The following is a 19,745-nucleotide window of genomic DNA, read 5'->3' on the forward strand; positions in this document are numbered from 1 at the left end:
CAGGATGGGAGCATGCCACTGCACTCCAGCCTGGGCAAAAAGCAAGACCCTGTCTCAAATAATAATAATAATAAATAATAATAATAATATAGTTTATTGTGCCTGGGTTGCGAACACTTATAGAAAGAACCAACCTGTTGAGTCTTTAAGTTTATGGAGCATTTAAAAACATTTCCAGGTGGGGCACAGTGGCTCACACCTGTAATCCTAGCACTCTGGGAGGCCGAGGTGGGTGGATCACTTGAGGTCAGGAATTCAAGACTAGCCTGGCCAACATGGAGAAAGCCTGTCTCTACTAAAAATACAAAGAAGTAGCCTGGTGTGGTGGTGTGCACCTGTAGTCCCAGCTACTCAGGAGGCTGAAGCATGAGAACTGCTTAAACCCAGGAGGTGGAGGTTGCAGTGAGCAGTGAGCACCACTGCTCTCCAACCTGGACAACAGGGTGAAACTTTGTCTCAAAAAAAAAAAAAAAAGAAATAAAAGGCCGGGCTCAGTGGCTCACGCCTGTAATCCCAGGACTTTGGGAGGCCGAGGTGGGCGAATCATGAGGTAAAGTGTTTGAGACCAGCCTGGCCAACATGGTGAAACCCCATCTCTACTAAGAACACAAAAAATTAGCTGGGCGTAGTGACAGGCGCCTGTAATCCCAGTTACTCGGGAGGATGAGGCAGGAGAATCGCTTGAATCTGGGAGGTGGAGGTTGCAGAGTGAGTCGAGATCACGCCACCGCACTCCAGCCTGGGCAACAGTGCAAGACTCTGTCTCGAAGAAAAAAAAAAAAAGAAAAAAAATTTCCAAAACCTTTTCACAGTGATACTCCTATACTGACCCCGTGAGGTCATATAACTAAACTCAATAATTTTTTTTTGATTTTTTTTTTTTGAGATGGAGTTTCACTCTTGTTGCCCAGGCTGGAGTGCAATGGCATGATCTTGGCTCACCGCAACCTCTGCCTTGTGAGTTCAAGTGATTCTCCTGCCTCAGCCTCCCAAGTAGCTGGGATTACGGGCATGCGCCACCATGCCCGGCTAATTTTGTATTTTTAGTAGAGACGGGGTTTCTTTCACCATGTTGGTCAGGCTGGTCTCGAACTCCTGATCTCAGGTAATCTGCCCGCCTTGGCCTCCCAAAGTGCTGGGATTACAGGAGTGAGCCACCGTGCCTGGCCCTTTGCCCATTTTAAAAATTGGATTTTTTTTTTTTTTTTGGTGATGAGTCTCGCTCTGTTGCCAAGGCTAGAGTGCAATGGCACAATCTTGGCTCACTGCACCCTCTACCTCCTGGGTTCAAGCAATTCTCCTGCCTCAGCCTCCCAAATAGCTGGGATTACAGGCATGTACCACTACACCAGGCTAATATATATATATATATATTTAATTTTTTTTTGAGATGGAGTCAGTCTTGCTCTGTTGCCCAGGCTGGAGTGCAGTGGCGCGATCTTGGCTCACTGCAAGCTCTGCCTCCCGGGTTCACGCCATTCTCCTGGCTCAGCCTCCCAAGTAGCTGGGACTACAGGTGCCCGCCACCATGCCTGGCTAATTTTTTTTTTTTTGTATTTTTAGTAGATGGGGTTTCACCATGTTAGCCAGGTTGGTCTCGATCTCCTGACGTCATGATCCTCCCACCTCAGCCTCCCAAAGTGCTGGGATTACAGGCGTGAGCCACCACGCCCAGCCCCTAAACTCGAGTTTTAAAAGAGGAAACTGATGCTCAAAGAAGTTTACTGACTTGTCCTGATTAATGCACCTACTAGGTGCTATGGCTTTAAGATTCACATCCTGGTCTTCTAAGTCTGAAATCTCTGTACTGTTTTCCAGTGTGATGAGCTATCCCATGGGACTTTAGGAACTACTGTGCTGGAGTCCAAAAATGGCTCAGTGAACTAAAGCCACTTTCACCTTTTATTTGTAGTTTAATCCAAATACACTGAACAGCAGGGAAGGAAAAGTCTGAATGGTCTGAAACAGTCTGGGAAAAGTGCTGAGAGGCTACATGTTGCTTCAGGTCTGAGCTGGGACGTCAGCATAGCCTCAGTCGCTGTGGAGGTGAAGGGCTCCAGCACCAAGAGCCCAGAACTCCAGCCACATGTCGGCATCTAGGCCTCCTTGGAGCTCTAGCTCCTGCCCTTGTCAGCTGCAGATGCCTTGGGTAGGGAAATATAAGGACTCTTTCCCTCCCTATTCTTGATGACCACAAGGGGGAACCTTCCATCTGGCAGTTATGGGCCCTGAGGGAATCTGAGCCTGGGCAAAGGGCCCAGCGTGTCAGTTCCCATCACAGCCACACTGTCCAGCATGAGTCACCACACACGCAGCCAGGTGAGTCATACAGGCTGACGGACACTGAGGACAGGACGAGAGGTGGTTGGGCACCGGCGACTGGAGAGGGGCCCAGGGAAGGGCCAAAGAATCCATCTCCTGGCCATTCATGCAGTTAAGTTTCTGTGCTGATGTAGGGCTATTCTAGTTACAGGATCCCTATTCCACTCTGGCTTTCAGTAGCCCCCAATCCCTTCCAACAGTCCTCTTCTCAGAAGCCCAGTCATCACTAGAATCTTGTTCCCCTCCTCTAAACATAGGCAAGACCTCATCTTAATGTGATCGCTCTTTGTACCCCAAATGTTCTAAGGCCTTCTGTCATTCCCCCTATACGACTTACTTATCTTCGTGCCATCCTCTTACATTAATTAACTTGCAAAATGAAGATGGTAACAAATGCAGGTAAGTCACTGCATTACCTCTGTGAGGTTAGTACTCAATCACTGCATTTGGAGTGACTGGTATCTGAACACTCCAAATGGATCAGGATGGAGTGATCAGATACCAATATACTAACCTTGGTGAGTATATTGTTTGGAGATACATATTTAGGCAGTAAATGATAAGAAAAGCAAATGAATGATAGAAACAAAACTCTGGAAATTTTGGGTGATTTAGGGAGAGGCGCTCAAGAAGTCTCAAAGCTGATCACTGACACAGGAGTGTTCAGTTTTAATGCCATTTAAACTGTACATACACGTCTTAATCATTCTTTTGTATGTTTCACAATAAAAAAAATACCAAGAAAAACTGGGGTAAGAGTCTTGATTCAGCACTCATTAGGTGTGATCTAATATGGACTCAAGTAACCCTCCTAGCTCACACACCTTTGTGGGGGCCCTATGCCATAATGTATATGAAAGCGTTTTGCATACAGTAAAATGTTAGTTTTCCAAGTAGAGGCCTCCTGGGGCAATGCCTTTATCCTTCAGGATTGACTGTTCAGCTTTTTGAGGACTTTGAAATCCTAAAACCCTACTGCACAGCTTGGCCAACTACGCATACCCCTTAAAAACAGCCTTGGGTGCCACCCTCCAAAACAGACTGGGGACAGTGTGGGATGAAAGACAGCCAACCCTTCAAGAGAGCTGAATAGAAACAGGAAGTGAGGGTGGTGCAGTGGAGCAAGCCTCTGGCTTCCAAATCAGTCTGCCCTGGTCCCACTCAAGTCCTAGAGGGACACTCACCAGCTGTCAGGACCTGTACTTTCCACGGGTGAGCAGCCAGGGCCCGCTGGTATGCCCGCCAAAGTGCCATGCTTCCTGTCAAGCCAAGAGGAGAGGGAGTCACCCCTACTGTCCCTCTCCACGACTAAGAAGTCGCCTGACATTCCCTTGTGCCCACTCCCTTCCCCTTCCCACTTCCAGTGTGACTTAAAGTGACAGAGGCCACATGAGGGATGCTTCCCAGACAGCTTCCTGTGGCAGAAGTCGGCTTAGACAATGGGGGAAGAGAGAAAGGCTGTGGGAAGCTATGGCCTCCTGGTAGCAGCCACAAGCCACCTCACTCTCAGTCCTGAAGCCGGACCACCTGAAGGCCTCCCTTCCCGAACGAGACAAGCATGAGGAGAGCTTTGCTCTGGCTTCTACCCAGGGCTTGGGTGCCTCAAAAGATAGCTTGGTCTGTCTCAGATTCAGACTTGGTCGGAAACAGTTTGTAACCTTCCTGAATCCAGCTCCAGACCGAAAACAGGGCCCGTCACTGCCCGGATATACGATGACCACACGCTTTGTGGGCACTCATGGCTTGCGACGCTTTGAGCCAGAGCCCGCAGATCACCCGCCACTCACCTGAGCGCGAGCTGGGCGCAGAGGCTCCCTCCCACGTGATAGGCTGACCTAGGAATTTCCGCCACAAGCCCCGCCCCTTCCGCCCAGCGTCCTTCAGATTTTGCAGCCCCGGTAGAAATGAGCGGACCCAGCGGTGAATACCGGTGGAGAGCGGCCTAACTCGGCCACCCACTCTGTGAGCGACCCCTTTTCCAGCGGGACTGTGCCGGACCCTGGTGTGGGGCCCGCCAGCCATATTTCTCACCTGAGTTGGACCCTCTGCCTCCTCCTGCCCCTTGTCTCCCCTCGAGGCCTGGGCCTCTCTCAATCCAGTAGTCTCATTGTTCAGCCCATCCTCCGCCCATAACTGGCCGTAACTACGATCCTTGTCTCAGCAATCGTCGTTAGGGAACTATAAGTTATGGTTAAGTGCGTGTTTTGTCTCTAGGTTCTTCATTGGCCTCAACTGTGAGCTCATGAGCGGGTAAAACTGGGGTCGTTCATATTTGTCGTCCTCATAGCAACTATTTCAGTGCTTTGCCGCAAACAGCCACTTAAGAAATACTGCATTATGTATGATTCTTCCACAGAAAGCATTGGAATTAGAACTTAAGAAGACATTAGGTATTGGCTCCCAAACTAACGGGCTGCATGTGCAGCCTTGGTCATGACTAGACTTGATCTGCATCTAATGAGGGAGGTTACACTATTGACTTTCAAAACTCGGTTCCTCAGTTCTAGGGATTTTTCAGATATTTGTGTGTGGGGATGAGAGGGGCAGCATTATTACAGCTGCTTCTCCAACTTTTTTTAAAGTATATACTTCTCAAAAGACCCATTTTTAACAATGGGGCCCACAACTGCATGTTTGAAAACCATAGCTAGCTGATTTCTTAATCCTCTTCCAGCTCTAACAGAGTCTGTGAATACAGAGCAATATCCTTTCTAGAGCGTTGGAAATGTCTACAATATCCCTGGCAATGGACTTGTCAGGCTGCAGACTTTACTTATCTCCAGGGAGCCCACGTCAGGAGGCACACTCTTTCAGGCTCTCCACCTGCCCAGCTCCACCCCCAATTTACTCAATTCCTTTATGATTAAGGCAGGGAGACTCCTGCCACAAATCCTGGAGAAACAGAGTAGGGAAGCAAGAGAAGTCAGTGTCACAAACGTTTAACTAAAACACTACTTGCAAACAGCATGCTAGAGGAGTAAACTGGCACAAGTAAATGTAATAGGAGACCAAATGTGGCAGGCTATAAAGTTATATTCTGAAGTTAGACTGAGTTCAAATCCCCAGCACCACCACTTACTAGTTAATGTGACCTTGACCTTTTACAGACAGCCTACCCTCTCCAACTCTTTTATCATTAAAATCGCAATACCTACCTCACAAAAGTGACATGTGCAAAGTGCTTAAAATGGATCAAGTGCTTAATGCTGCTTAAAATGGATCAAGTGCTTAATGCTTGTTTATCCTTTTTCCTTCCTTCCCCCTTGGGAACATAAGGAAGGGAGACTATTTTTTACTGGAGAAAACTGGGAAGCTCTTTGGTGAAGGTGGAATTTGAGCTGGGACCTTTCTGAAGGATGAATTAAACTCAGATGAAGATGGTGGAAAAAGACACTCTAGCGAAGGGAGGAGTATGAGAAGAGGAATAAAGGTAGAGAAGTGTATGAACAATGGATAGTATGAAGTGGATATATTGGCAGGTAGGGTTAGAAAGAGAAAAAGCTTCTGGTAGAGAAAAAGAACAAGGTCAAGATCAGGGCTGAGACTCAGTTGCAGAAGCAGGGCTGCCAGCACCAACCTACAGCCTCAAGTGCAGATCCCCAGGTCTCATCTTTTCTACCACTGAAAATAGGAAGGGGGCTGCCCCATAGAATTGAGTAAAGCTTCTCTTCAACAGAAGGCACTTGCCTAACAGCTCAAAAAACAAAACTGGCTCAATGTGAGCTGGATCCCAATAGGGTTGCACAAGCTTCTTTGCACTGACATGGGTTGTGGTCTCTGCTGTTGATGGACTTGGGTTTCCTCCAGGTCTGTTTTCTCATCTTTACAGGATGGGGTTTCGCTCCATCACCCAGGCTGGAGTGCAGTGGCAGGATCTCGGCTCACTGCAACCTCCACCTCCCAGGTTCAAATGATTCTTCTCCCTCAGCCTCCCGAGTAGCTGGGATTACAGGTATGCACCACCACACCTGGCTGATTTTTTATATTTTTGGTAGAGACAGGGTTTCACCATGTGTTGGCCAGGCTGGTCTCTAACTCCTGACCTTAAGTGATCTGCCTGCCTTGTCTCCCAAAGTGTTGGGATTACAGGCATGAGCCACCACACCTGACCGGGACTAAACTTGATCCCTTCTTAAAGGAGATTTTCTGATAGATGAAGTCCCTACATGACATATTTGGCCAGTCTAGAATGCCAGAGTGTTTTGTTCCAGGTAGGCACTGATCTCATCTCCACTCTCTCCAAAAAGCAGCTGCCTGTTTTTTTCTATTTCCTGAGGTCATCCAACTATTTCCCTCCAAACCCCAGCCTACACTCCTAGGCACTTCAAGACCATGGTGTGCCTATTTCTCATCACTGGGGTGTATCCTTGCTTAGGAGGCAGTATCATAGTCACTGTGAGTCTGCAGCATCCCACAAGAAGCCTCTAACAAGATGAGATATAACATTACTGTACTTGGGTTCTGAACACCTCCTATACACAGAACTGAAGTAGGTAAACATTCTAATAAGTCAACGATGTGACAGTATAATGAAGGATCAAAAATCATGACGTGTAAAAGAATGGTTGAAGTAACTGAAGATATTTAATCTAGAGAAGATTTGGGAAACACATGATAGGTATGGTTAAATACTTAACAGGGCAATCACAGGGAAGATGACTGGATTTCCTTACACCCATGAGTGAAATTTATAGAAGTATACTCTGACTTGATATAAAGGAAGATTTTAAAAAACATGACTGTTCAGGAGTGTTCAAGTAGGGTCAGATGACCAGTGATTGGGAATACTTCGTAAGCAGGAGCAAGTAAGATCTGAGCCACTGTTCTATCAGTAGGGTGTCTGTGGTGTTCCTTGGTCAAAGAAGTACTCTAAGCAACTTCAGTCTCACAAATTACTATCACCCTTGTGGGCATACACGATGGTTACCCTAAAGAGGAAGTTTCAGAAGGCAGTAATATTGGATCCTGGAATAGTCAGACAGGAGCCTTCATGCAGATACCCTTTTCAATTCTCCATACACCCATTCACAAGTGGTCGCAAAAACACCCAGTACCTTTACTTGGCTTTACCCACTTAACAATATGCTCAATATGAGCAGTTTGACTCCCAAGCCTAGGTCAGGCCTGAGTGTTTCTCATGAGCCATAGTCTTAGGCTGAGGAGCCTTGAGAGTTGGTGGAGGGAGAGCCCCCCTGCCCGCAGGGGGCTGTGATCACAGAAGTCTGTAGAAAGAGTGGGATCTAAGGAGTCCTGGGGAGGCAGGCCTAAAGGTCCAGGCCTGGCATGATCACTGTCCAGGGAAGGCCCCCAGTTCCTATGGCTCTGTGCATAGGGGCCATTTGTTCTTGACCGACTTCACTCCAAGGATGAGGTGTGGGCCAAGGCTAGGGAGTGGGCAGAAGGCGATGGCTGGTTGGAGAGAAGCCAGGCCGTCTAGTGGGGGAGGATGGTTGGAACATAGCATTGAAGTGGGCTCGGCTTTCAAGCTGCATACGGTGGCCCAGTGGGGAGGCGAGTCCACGGACAAAATGGATTCGAACCAGCCCTGACTGCCCCCCAGATACCAGCCATCCATAGGAGTCCAGGTTTGGGCTGAAACGTACCTGTGAAGAGAACAGAAAGAGAGAGATGCTTATGGGTGGTGCTTTAGGGTGACTCTAGCTATATGAACAAAAAAAATGAGCCACAATCTGAAAGGACAGGACCATGAGGGGTGAGACAGGTAAGAATGAGAAGCCAGTGAATGAGGTACGTCTGTCATGCTCTAGAGGAGGAGGAGGCTGTCATCTGTGTAACCTTTTCATCTCCCATTTCATCAGCCCCAGGCCCAGAACTGGGGGAAAATGAGAGTGGAGGGTGGAGAGGATGAAAGACTACCTTATGAATAGCCTCCAGCTGCAGCCTGTCCAGGCAGAGTTGAGAATGCCCCTCTCCCTCCTGCATGCGCAGCATTGGTTCTCTACGGAGCAGATCATGGAATGAACCCTGGGGAAGGGAAATGGAAGAGGAGGGAGAAAGTGAAAGGCTCCTTTTTTTATTTTTATTTACTTTTTTTTTTTTTTTGAGACAGAGTCTTGCTCTGTCGCCCAGGCTGGAGTGCAGTGGTGCGATCTCGGCAGCTCACTACAACCTCCGCTTCCCGGGTTCAAGCGATTCTCCCACCTCAGCCTCCTGAGTAGCTGGGATTACAGGTGCCCGCCACCATGCCCGGCTAATTTTTTGTATTTTTAGTAGAGACAGGGTTTCGCCATGTTGGTCAGGCTGGTCTTGAACTGCCCATCTCAGCCTCCCAAAGTGCTAGGATTACAGGCATGAGCCACCACGCCTGGGCCCTTTTTTTTTTTTTTTGAGACGGAGTCTTGCTGTGTTGCCAGGCTGGAGTGCAGTGGTGCGATCTCAGCTCACTGCAACCTCCACCTCCTGGTTTCAAGCGATTCTCCTGCCTCAGCCTCCTGAACAGCTGGGACTACTGGCATGTACCACCACGCCCAGCTAATTTGTGTATTTTTAGTAGAGACGGGGGTTTCACCATGTTGGCCAGGATGGTCTCAATCTCTTGACCTCGTGATCTGCCCACCTCGGCCCCCCAAAGTGCTGGAATTACAGGCATGAGCCACCATGCCTGGCCGAGGCTCCTTAGTTTTATATCTTTGTGTTGAACTCAGGATTGCATACTATACAAAGGCTAAAGTTTTCTACCTTTTCTAATACCACACCCATTCTCCTGGCCTCAGCTTACCAAATCTGTGTCTTGAAAGAGCAAGTAGTGATGGTTGACAGTTTCAGTATAAGTTCGAGCCTTGGGAGGGTTGGGGACCCCAGATGAAGCAGAAGAATGGTCTGGACCTTCAGGACTGTCCTGATACGGTATCAGATCTGCTTTATATATAGGCTGGAAAGGAGACCATGAAATTAGGTTCTATAATACTAAAGATAGAATAAAAGCAGAGGAAAGTGGTTTGGGCAGGATAGGCTTAAAGACAGAAGAAAGTAGTATCTTTAAATATATGCTCAGATGCAGTAGGGTAGGGAAGATTATACACAAGTCTGTGCTAAGACTTTCTGGGATAATATCAGGGCCAGGAGACCTAGCACTAATTTGTACTCTACCAGAATCTGGGAGGGCATGTGGGTTAGGACCCAACAGCTGCTGTTAGATGTTCATATACGTACAAATCTTCGCTCTACAGGTCGCTTGACATTTATTGGATTCAGTGCCATATCTGGCAATATAGCAGCAATGAGCTCCCCGGATATATCTCCTGCAGCTATCGTCCCAAGCCAGTCGGATCCTGAAAGACTCTAATAGAAAGAGACAGATTTCATTCATTCATTCATATATTCATTCAGAGCTATGAACTGGTAACAACTGCACAGTCTGAGACACACACAAACAAAAATGAGTTTATCATAACTGACAGCCCTGATGATAGAGTTACCACATACCTATCTTCTCCTACCCAAAACTACTGCCTCTTTCTGACACTAATAGTGCCTAAATGAGCCATTTTCCTGTGTAATGAAGACTGCAAAAGAAAGGGGGGGGGGGCTCACCCAAACGGTGCCTTTTCTAGGAGCAGTGAAGTAGGCCTTGAAACCAAGGTAACCAGCGTCAATATAATGAATCCCACAGAGTCCATAACTGTTAAGAGAGAAATAAATTTAAACCTTCCTTTTCTTTAGATTCATTTCTTCTCCTTAACCTCTTCCAGAATTTAAACCACCTCAGTGAACCAACTCTCTACCCTCCTCTCCCCACAACAATCTGGCATGCTTTGCACTCCAACCCTTAGGGCCTGTCCCTAGAGGTCCTATCTCCATCTTGCCGTACGAGGCATAGCAGTTGTCCTGAGCCACAGTGACACCGTTGTAGGGGAGCAGCCAGGCCAGTTCTGTACTCAAGAAGCGCTTGATAGAGTTTATGGGTTCGTAAGGTCGTCGAAGGTCCCAGAATTTGATTTTCCGGTCACTCCCCGCAGAGACAAGGAAATGGCTGTAAAAAGATGGGAGAAGGTCAAATCCGAACAAATGTGGAAGAGTCAGCCTGTCCCAGTCTTCATCTTCCCCCTCCACACATCTCCTATTCCATACCTGTTAGCTTTGCACCATTGAAGAGTACGTACAGCCTGGTCATGGGCTAGGAAACACTGGAAGGGGTAGATCTTTAAGGAGCCATCAGAGAGCCGTATCCGCTGCAGGGGTGAGTTAGTGGGAAGGTTCCAGAAAACCACCATGCCTGACATAGGGACAGAATGTGTAAGCATTAAAAGCAAGTTCTCTCTTCCTTGCTCTAATTTCTTTCTCTGAGCGCCTAGGACCTGTCTTCTACCCTCAGATCCAAACCACTATGAAAGGATATGGGGATCCTGATTAGCTATCCAGCATTCCCTCCAGGGCTTAAAGACTCAACATGATATTTTAACCCCAATTCTCTTCAACAAAAAAGTAATAGCTTTGTCTGGAATCTAGTTGAAAAATGATAGGGTGAACACACCTCGTACACAGAGTAGAATGCACCTCTCTCTACTCTCTATAAATAAAAGTCAAGAAACTTTTAAAAAGCATAGGCTGGGCACACAGTGGCTCATGCCTATAATCTTAACACTTTGGGAAGCCAGTGCAGGTGGTGGATCACCTGAGGTCAGGAGTTCGAGACCAGTCTGGTCAACACGGTGAAACCCTGTCTGTACTAAAAATACAAAAAATTGGCCAGATGTGGTAGTGGGTGCCTGTAATCCCAGCTACTCAGGAGGCTGAGGCAGGAGAATTGCTTGAACCCGGGAGGCGGAGGTTGCAGTGAGATGAAATTGCACCACTGCACTCCAGCCCGGGTGACAAGAATAAGACTCCGTCTCACACACACAAAAAAAAAAAAAGGCATAAAAACTCTAGGAAGCCAGGCGCAGTGGCTCACGCCTGTAATCTCAACACTTTGGGAGGCCAATGTGGGTGGATCACTTGAGGTCAGGAGTTCAAGACCAGCCTGGCCAACATGGTAAAACCCCCATCTCTACTAAAAATACAAAAAAAATTAGCCAGTGTGGTGGTGCGTGCTTGTAATCCCAGCTACTTGGAAGGGTGAGACATGAGAATCACTTTTTTTTTTTTTTGAGACGGAGTCTTGCTCTGTCGCCCAGGCTGGAGTGCAGTGGCCGGACCTCAGCTCACTGCAAGCTCTGCCTCCTGGGCTTATGCCATTCTCCTGCCTCAGCCTCCCGAGTAGCTGGGATTACAGGCACCTGCCACTTCACCCGGCTAGTTTTTTGTATTTTTTAGTAGAGACGGGGTTTCACCGTGTTAGCCAGGATGGTCTCGATCCCCTGACCTCGTGATCCGCCCGTCTCGGCCTCCCAAAGTGCTGGGATTACAGGCTTGAGCCACCGCGCCCGGCTAAGACATGAGAATCACTTGAACCCAGGAAGCAGAGGTTGCATTGAGCCGAGATCACGCCACTGCACTCCAGCCTGGGAGACAGAGCAAGACTCCATCTCAAAAAAAAAAAAAGAAAAAGAAAATGTTCGCTAACTCTGCCCCAAGACAAAGAGAACAGGCAAAAAGTCAAAAGCAATACAATGTTGCTAGGTGGAGTGGCTCATGCCTATAATCCTAGCACTTTGGGAGGTAAAGGCAGGAAGAACACTTGCACCCAAGAGTTTGAGACCAGCCTGGGCAATATACTGAGACCCCATCTCTAAAAAATGAAATAAGGCCAGGTACGATGGCTCACGCCTGTAATCTCAGCACTTTAGGAGGCCAGGGTGGCCATACCACCTGAGGTCAGGAGTTTGAGACCAGCCTGAACAATATGGTGAAACCCCATCTCTACTAAAAATACAAAAATTAGCTGGCCTTTGGTGGCATGCGCCTGTAATCCCAGCTATTCAAGAGGCTGAGGTGGGAGAATTGCTTGAACTCGGGAGGTGGAGGTTGCAGTGAGCCGAGATCATGCCACCGCACTCCAGCCCCCCAGAGATCCTGTCTCAAAGAAAATAAAATAGCCGGGTGTGGTGGTGCATGCCTGTAGTCTCAGCTACTCAGAAGGCTAAGCCACTCAGGGAATGAACGCAGCACCTATGAACCTTTCTTGAAAAAAATTTGTTGATAATGAATTACAGCCATGCAACATAAATAATTCAGCAATTGGGGGGGGAGACTAAGATAAATGGACTGGTAGAGGCACTCAATCAAGTTTAGGAATTAAGAAAGCAGAACAGCATGAAGAATCATGTACCCTGACAATGTAAGAATACCACCAAAAGAAAAAGAACATGGCGAAAGGGACGATAAAAAGACATGTAAGAGTGCTAATTTCCTTTCCTTCCTAGCAGAAAGTCTACTTTTCTAAAAACAACACTGTCATTTTGTTTGTTTTTGAAATGGAGTCTCACTCTGTCATCAGCCTGGAGTGCAGTGGCACGATCTTGGCTCACTGCAACATCCACCTTCCAGGTCCAAGCCTCCTGAGTAGCTGGGACTACAGGCACGTGCCATCCTGCCCAGCTAATTTTTGTATTTTTTAGAAGAGACAGGGTTTCACCATGTTGGCCAGGATGGTCTCGATGTCTTGACCTCGTGATCTGCCCACCTTGGCCTCCCAAAATGCTGGGATTACAGACATGAGCCACCGCACCTGGCCAATAACACTGTCATTTAAAAATAACAATCTAGGCCAGGCACAGTAGCTCACATTTGTAATCCTAGCACCTTAGAAGGCTGAGGCAGGTGGATCACTTTGAGCTCAGGAGGTCAAGACCAGCCTGGGCAACATGGCAAAACCCCATCTCTACAAAAAATACAAAAGATTAGCCGGGCATTCTAACTTGTTCCTGTAGTTCCAACTACTCCAGGAGGCTGAGGTTGGAGGATTGCTTGAGCCCAGGAAGTCCAGGATGCAGTGAGCCAAGACCTTGCCACTGCACTCCAGCCTGGGTGACAGAATGAGACCCTATCTCAAAATAAAACAAAACAAAACAAAACCTAAAACTCCAACTACTTAATGTTGGAGTTATTATAAAGTAATATTTATTATAAATATATATTATAAATATATTTTTTATTATAAATAAATTTATAATTTATTTATAGTCTTTTCTTTTTAACTCTAAAAGTATCTGAGGAACTAGTGTCGCTTATAGTGAAGAAACATTCATCAGGAGCTTAGCCAATATTTCAGTCTGACTTTACTGTCTTTTTCTTCTATAAAATTAAGATATAATTAAATTTAATACATTTTATTTTAGAATACCTTACACAGTATGATCCCATTTTTATTTAGTTAGCTAGTTGGTTAGAGACAGGGTTTCACCATGTTGCCCAGTCTCCAACTCCTGGGCTGCAATTCTCCTGCCTCAGCCTCTCAAAGTGCTGGGATTACAGGTGTGAGCCACCATGCCTGGCTGATCCCATTTTTATAAAACTCTTTCTTTCCTCTGATCTTTTTATTTTTATATATACATAAAGAACTGCATGAGGCTGGGCGCAGTGGCTCAAGCCTATAATCCCAGCACTTTGGGAGGCCGAGACGGGCGGATCACGAGGTCAGGAGATCAAAACCATCCTGGCTAACACGGCAAAACCCCGTCTCTACTAAAAAAAATATGAAAAACTAGCCAGGCGAGGTGGCAGGTGCCTGTAGTCCCAGCTACTTGGGAGGCTGAGGCAGGAGAATGGCGTGAACCCAGGTGGAACTTGCAGTGAGCCGAGATCATGCCACTGCACTACAGCCTGGGCAACAGAGCAAGACTCTGTCTCAAAAAAAAAAAGAACTGCATGAAAGGATGTTCCTCCTTTCTAATTTAAAAAAAAATGTTATTTTTAGTATATATATATATATTTTTTTTGAGACAGAGTCTCCCTCTGTCCTCCAGGCTGGAGTGCAGTGACGTGATCTCAGCTCACTGCAGACTCCATTTCCCGGGTTCATGCCATTCTCCTGCCTCAGCCTCCTGGGTAGCTGGGACTATAGGTGCCTGCCACCGTGCCCGGCTAATTTTTTGTATTTTTAGTAGAGGCAGGGTTTCACCGTGTTAGCCAAGATGGTCTCGATCTCCTGACCTCGTAATCCGCCCGCCTCAGCCTCCCAAAGTGGTGAGATTACAGGCGTGAGCCACCACGCCCAGCCTAAAAATGTTATTTTTAATGATGAGATCTCACTAGGTTGCCCAGCTGCTCTTGAAGTCCCAGCCTCAAGTGATTCCCTCCCGCTTGGGCCACCCAAAGTACTGGGATTATAGGCATGAGCCACCACATCTGGCAGGCATCTACTTTTTTTTTTTTTTCCCCCAGACAGGATCTCACTCTGTTGCCTAGGCTGGAGTGCACGGGTGGGATCTTGGCTCACTGAAACCTCTGCCTCCCGGGTTCTCATGCCTCAGCCTCCCAAGTAGCTGGGATTATAGGCGTGTGCCCCCATGCCGAGCTAATTTTTTGTATTTTTTGGTAGAGACAGGGTTTCGCTATGTTGACCAGGCTGGTCTCGAACTCCTGACCTGAAGTGATCTGCCTGCCTCAGCCCCGCAATGTGCTGGGATTATAAGCATGAGCCACCATGCCTAGCCCAGCATCTATCTACTTTTAAATTTTTTTCTGAGTAGGAATAGTCTAGTGACTTATTTCTTTCTATTTTTTTTTTACATTGCTTGAATATTTCTAACTATATGTCCAGTACTGAACCACCAAAGAAACCACCAAAAAACAAGCATATATAAAAAATGTAAAGAGCAATAGTTCCTTATGTTTTATTTTGGTATTTTTACCATTATAATATCCAGCAGCTAGGTGTTGGTGGGGCCTGGTAGGCATCCAGGCCAGGCTAAGGCACTGACCACACTCAGAGGGGTCTGTAGCTTGCATAGACCCCACCTGCAGAGTTGCCACGCATTGTACCTGCAGGGAAAGAAGAGATGGGACCAGGGTTAGGGACACCTACACTGGAATGAAAGCTCAAATCAATGTTTAATCCAGCAGGATGAAGGTCTTTTTCAGAAGTATAAGGAGACTCACTGTGGAATCAGCAAGGTGAGGCTCTAAGAAGATGGAGCCTCAGCTAAGGTAGCAGGTTCCTCACTCACCTTATATATGGCAGGCTTCACTGCATCTGTGAGGGAAAAAGAGCAGTAACTAACTCTATGGATCCCGAGGACTCAGCGGGTCTTACTGTCACCCAGGCCCGAGTGCAGTGGCATGATCATGGCTCACTGCAGCCTCTAACACCTAGGCTCAAGCAATCCTCCTGCCTCAGCCTCCCAAAGTGCTGGGATTATAAGTGTGAGCCACCATGCCTAGCCAGGCCTCCCTTTTTTTTTTTTTTCCTGTAGACTTCCTCTGTGGACACAGGCCTTGCTCTTAAATCAGCAACCAATCCTTTGAATAGTGACGTTCCCTTATCCTTTTTGAGAAAGTCCTTATCTTTCCATCATGAAATTTATGAACCTACCTCTATCTGCTCCCATCTTCTTTCCTTCTGTTACACCTGATAGTATCCTTCCTCCTATCAGAAGAGCAATCCCTTCGCTCCACTCTCTCCTCATCCTCTAGCACCTTTTCCAGAACACTGCTCATTCTGTTATCCTCCTTCCTCCTGTGTCATCCACTTGTTCCCTCCCTAGTCTGTCACTCCCATATTGCCATATGAACATGCCCTACTGTCTCCTATCCAAATAAGGGGACAAAACCTTTCTTTACTGACCACACTCAGGCAATCCACCACCCTCAGTTACTGGCTCCCCTTCACAGCCAATTTTTTTTTTTTTTTTTTTTTTGAGACAGGGTCTCACTAAGCCACCCAGGCTACAGTGCAGTGGCACAATCTCAGTTCACTGCAGCCTCAACCTCCCGGGCATAAGAGATCCTCCCACCTAGGCCTCCCAAGTAGCTGGGACTACAGGCATGCATCACTATGCTTGGCTACTTTTTAAAATTTTTTTTGTAGAGACGACATCTCATTATATTGCCCCCAGCTGGTCTCAAACTCCTAGGGCTCAAGCAATCCTACCACCTAGGCCTTGCAAAGTACTGGAATTACGGCATGGGCCACCATGCCCAGCCCCACGGAGAAACTTTTTGAAAGAACTGTCTGTATTTACTATCTTTACTTTCTGACCTCCTATTACCTCCTCAACCCACTCCACAAGACCACCACATATGGGACTTCTCAGGGCTCCAACCTGGGTGCCCTCTTCTGTAAATACTCAGTACTAATGAAAAATAAATTCAACATATAAGAGCTGCCTTTTCCTGACTTCTTCCTCCTCTTGCTCATCTTCAGCTCTCTATTCTATCCCTCTCTTCAGAACAAGGGATTGTGTTTGTGTGGTGGTGAGGGCAGGAGAGGCTAAGAACAGGATTGGGGGAACAAGAGTATGGCAGGGGAGATGGGCCCTATCCATCAGCCCAAGCCCTCAGCAGATCTTTACACAGCCAGTTACCTGTGGCAGCAACAGGGGGAAAGTCCTGAGAGCACAGAATAGGGAAGAAGGAGAGATAAAGAGAGAGTACAGCTGCAAGACTGCAAAAGAGAGAGGGCTCGTGAACAAATTGGAGTCACAATGCAGGGTGTGTGTGTGGTTGAGTAAGGCTTTGTGCTAGAGAGACTGGCCCAGGGGAGCTTCCAGGGAGATAGGTCCTGCTATGCTCTGGCCACCACGACAGCAGCCCTGTTCTCCTTGCTGTGCTACTCACCTGGGGGTTGCTGAGCCAGCAGGGCCTCTGGATGGGGTAGACTGAATAGTAGTACTTTCCCGTCTGAGCAGGCCAGAGCCAAGAGACCCAACCGGGGCAGGAGAGGAGCCTAAAGGGTAAAAGGTGTGCTGAGGCTTGCTGCCTTCAACTGACTCACAGAAAACCTTTGAGGTTCTAGTCCCTGAAAATACTGTATGGATTTGCTGGAAAAACTCCATCCACCACACTCCAACTTTCCTTCCTTAAACCCTAAGAATTCCCAGGGCCTCTTTTTCCTGGCTTTGAGTCCTAGGGCCATCCCACAGTTGACTGGGAAGTACCTTCCGAGGGGTGCCTGGAAGTTCCCATGCTCCACTAGGGCAGAACTTGAGGTCCCAGATGCAGCCGTTGTCACAAGCAATCCCATAGACAAAGTGGGCCCTGTTGCCAGGACTGGAGAGAGAGAGCATGTGGGGATGGTGGGTAGGAAGAAGCAACGTAGGGCTGCCAGAGGTAAGCTTCCCTTGTCTCAGCCCAATCCAAGCCCTTCCCCCTATCCTGTCCAGACCCCATCCTGCTGTCCTCAACCACCCTCCCATGGCAGTGTCCAACCCCACCTCACCAGCTTTCTTGCTGCAAGGTCCCAAGGCCCCAGAGCTGAAGCAGCCCAGGACCCGAATGAAGCTGGCTCAGTGGGTGTGTCTCATTCATGTCAGGGCTGGAGAAAAGAGCCACATATTGCGAGGCTCCTGCCCCCTCTGGCACTGGGCACCAGTCCAGAGCCCAGAGCGGTCCCCCCGTGAAGAAGGACACATCCCAGCGCTCTGGATGTGCTGTGATCGAGCTAAATCTAGAGAAAAATCAAAGATGGGATGAAGAAAGGAATTAATGAAAGGTAATGAGGACTGTATGGGAGCTCCACCCAGAGCCAGTATGAACTGGCTCAAGCAAGAGCCTGAATATCAAAAACAGTTTACAAGTGAGAACAGTCCTTGGCTACCACTTGTATCTTCCTCCTTTCCTTCCCAAAGTCTGTCTTATATTATTATTATTTGAGACAAGATCTGTCACCCAGGATGGAGTGCAGTGGCATGATCTGCACCCTTAACCTCCCAGGCTCAAGTGGTTATCCCACCTCAGCCTCTGGAGTAGCACATGCCACCATATCCCACTAATTTTAAAATTTTTTGTAGAGATAGGGGTCTTGCTATGTTACCTAGGCTGGTCTCGAACTCGTGGGAACAAGTAATCCTCCCTTTTTGGCCTCCCAAAGTGCTGGGATTATAGGCGTGAGCCAACACGCCCAGCCTCCAAAGTCTGTCTAGCTCCAGATCATCTTCAGGGCTGTTCATTCTGGAATACTATAGTATTTTCCCTAAGGCTAGTCTGTCCAGGTCTATCTGAGTAAATGTAACCTTGTGAACTGCTTTGGCCCCTAAATCTCTCTAGCTTCCCTCAGCCTGCCAGCAGTAATGAACACTACAAATCAGAGAGGACTGACCAGCTCTAGCCAGCACTCTTATTCTTGGGAGCAACTTGACCAGCATCAAGGGAAGGACAGGACTTATCTGTCATCTCTTTCAACATTCATTTTTCTTGTTTCTGGCTCCAGAATCAGAAAAAAGGGCGGATGTGCAATCTTCACCTGTTTATTCGGTAGAGGGTGCCATCTTCAGGTAGCCCTTCACGTTGTACAGAAAACAATGGAGACTTCTCCTCCTGGGGCAGGTAGGGAGCAGCCTCACTGGGGGAAGGCAAAGGGAACAGTTTAAATTTGGAAGTGTTTCACCCATCCCAGGGTTCCCATTATAGAGCCTCTGTCACCCTTTTGTCTCCAGTGGTGTCACCCTTCCTAAGCTTCAGAGATGCTGCTTCAACTTACAGCTCAGATAACAAGTGCCACTTCCAGGCTAAAGGAATCCATTCAGCAAACTCCCAGTATGAATGTTTCTGCTCTCGGCTGGAGAAAAAGGAGCAGCATTAATGAAGGAGGAGAGGGATTCTAGAGCAGCACAGTCCAATAAAACCTTCTGTGGGGATGGAAATGATCTATTATCTGTGCTACCCAATATGCCAGCTGCTAGCTCCAATTAGCTACTGGGCACCTAAAATGTGGCTAGTGCAGCTGAGAAACAGAGCCTTTCATTTTATTTCACTTCAGTTAAAGCGTTCTAGAGCTCTTGCCTCTAGAGCAGTGCTTTTTAGTAATGAGTGTCATCACAGTATCCCCCATGACTGCTTGTCTTTCCCACAGCCCCACTTCAATACCGTCCCTGCACTCCTCTACCACCCCTTCATTATCCCCAGCCCCCAGTCCCCAAGTCTCACAAGTCCTTGGTGAGATGGAGGCACTTCCAAACAGGAGCCATGATGTGATTTGGTAAGCCATTGGGAGCCATTCCCCGGCAGTGTGGCTTCTGCTTCTGAGGATCAAATTGAAGAAAATGTAAGGAAGCAAATTCTACAGGTTAGAGAAAGTCCCAGAGACAGCTCTTTTCCAGTTTTTATCTTCTTTGGCAATACCTCCCCCTCCAATCACTGCCCTATCAGCATCTTAAAAGATTTGTGTTTCAACCATTATAATGATTTCTTTTTTTTTTTTTGAGACGGAGTCTCGCTCTGTCGCCCGGGCTGGAGTGCAGTAGCCAGATCTCAGCTCACTGCAAGCTCCGCCTCCCGGGTTCACGCCATTCTCCTGCCTCAGCCTCCCAGGTAGCTGGGACTACAGGCGCCCGCCACCTCGCCCAGCTAGTTTTTTGTATTTT

General features: G+C 47.6%; 2 protein-coding genes across 4 annotated transcripts in view; both read right to left on the reverse strand.

The window, feature by feature from the left end:
- Positions 1 to 4,153, reverse strand: part of MPV17 (mitochondrial inner membrane protein MPV17) — a 14,685-nt gene extending 10,532 nt beyond the window's left edge. For 2 of the 3 annotated variants that reach the window (XM_023229999.1, XM_023229998.1), the window contains exons 1-2: positions 4,110 to 4,152; positions 3,507 to 3,581 (exon numbers count right to left, since the gene is read on the reverse strand). In XM_023229999.1, the coding sequence (XP_023085767.1) occupies positions 3,507 to 3,576 (70 nt within the window). In that variant the 5' untranslated portion in view covers positions 3,577 to 3,581; positions 4,110 to 4,152. Of the gene's footprint in view, positions 1 to 3,506; positions 3,582 to 4,109 lie in introns of all 3 variants that reach the window. The other variant, XM_023230000.1, reaches the window with a different exon arrangement.
- Positions 4,154 to 6,882: 2,729 nt separating this feature from the next.
- GTF3C2 (general transcription factor IIIC subunit 2) overlaps positions 6,883 to 19,745 on the reverse strand; it is a 31,075-nt gene continuing 18,212 nt past the window's right edge. Inside the window, exons 5-19 of the mRNA XM_023229974.1 lie at positions 19,309 to 19,403; positions 18,863 to 18,940; positions 18,626 to 18,724; positions 17,603 to 17,830; positions 17,322 to 17,433; positions 17,002 to 17,110; positions 15,393 to 15,418; positions 15,078 to 15,207; positions 10,414 to 10,558; positions 10,154 to 10,315; positions 9,877 to 9,964; positions 9,496 to 9,624; positions 9,062 to 9,214; positions 8,200 to 8,307; positions 6,883 to 7,925 (exon numbers count right to left, since the gene is read on the reverse strand). Coding sequence (XP_023085742.1) covers positions 7,707 to 7,925; positions 8,200 to 8,307; positions 9,062 to 9,214; positions 9,496 to 9,624; positions 9,877 to 9,964; positions 10,154 to 10,315; positions 10,414 to 10,558; positions 15,078 to 15,207; positions 15,393 to 15,418; positions 17,002 to 17,110; positions 17,322 to 17,433; positions 17,603 to 17,830; positions 18,626 to 18,724; positions 18,863 to 18,940; positions 19,309 to 19,403 — 1,881 coding nt within the window. The 3' untranslated portion in view covers positions 6,883 to 7,706. The remainder of the gene's footprint in view (positions 7,926 to 8,199; positions 8,308 to 9,061; positions 9,215 to 9,495; positions 9,625 to 9,876; positions 9,965 to 10,153; positions 10,316 to 10,413; positions 10,559 to 15,077; positions 15,208 to 15,392; positions 15,419 to 17,001; positions 17,111 to 17,321; positions 17,434 to 17,602; positions 17,831 to 18,625; positions 18,725 to 18,862; positions 18,941 to 19,308; positions 19,404 to 19,745) is intronic.

The sequence above is a fragment of the Piliocolobus tephrosceles genome, chromosome 15, assembly GCF_002776525.5.
Source record: "Piliocolobus tephrosceles isolate RC106 chromosome 15, ASM277652v3, whole genome shotgun sequence".
Lineage (NCBI taxonomy): Eukaryota > Metazoa > Chordata > Mammalia > Primates > Cercopithecidae > Piliocolobus > Piliocolobus tephrosceles.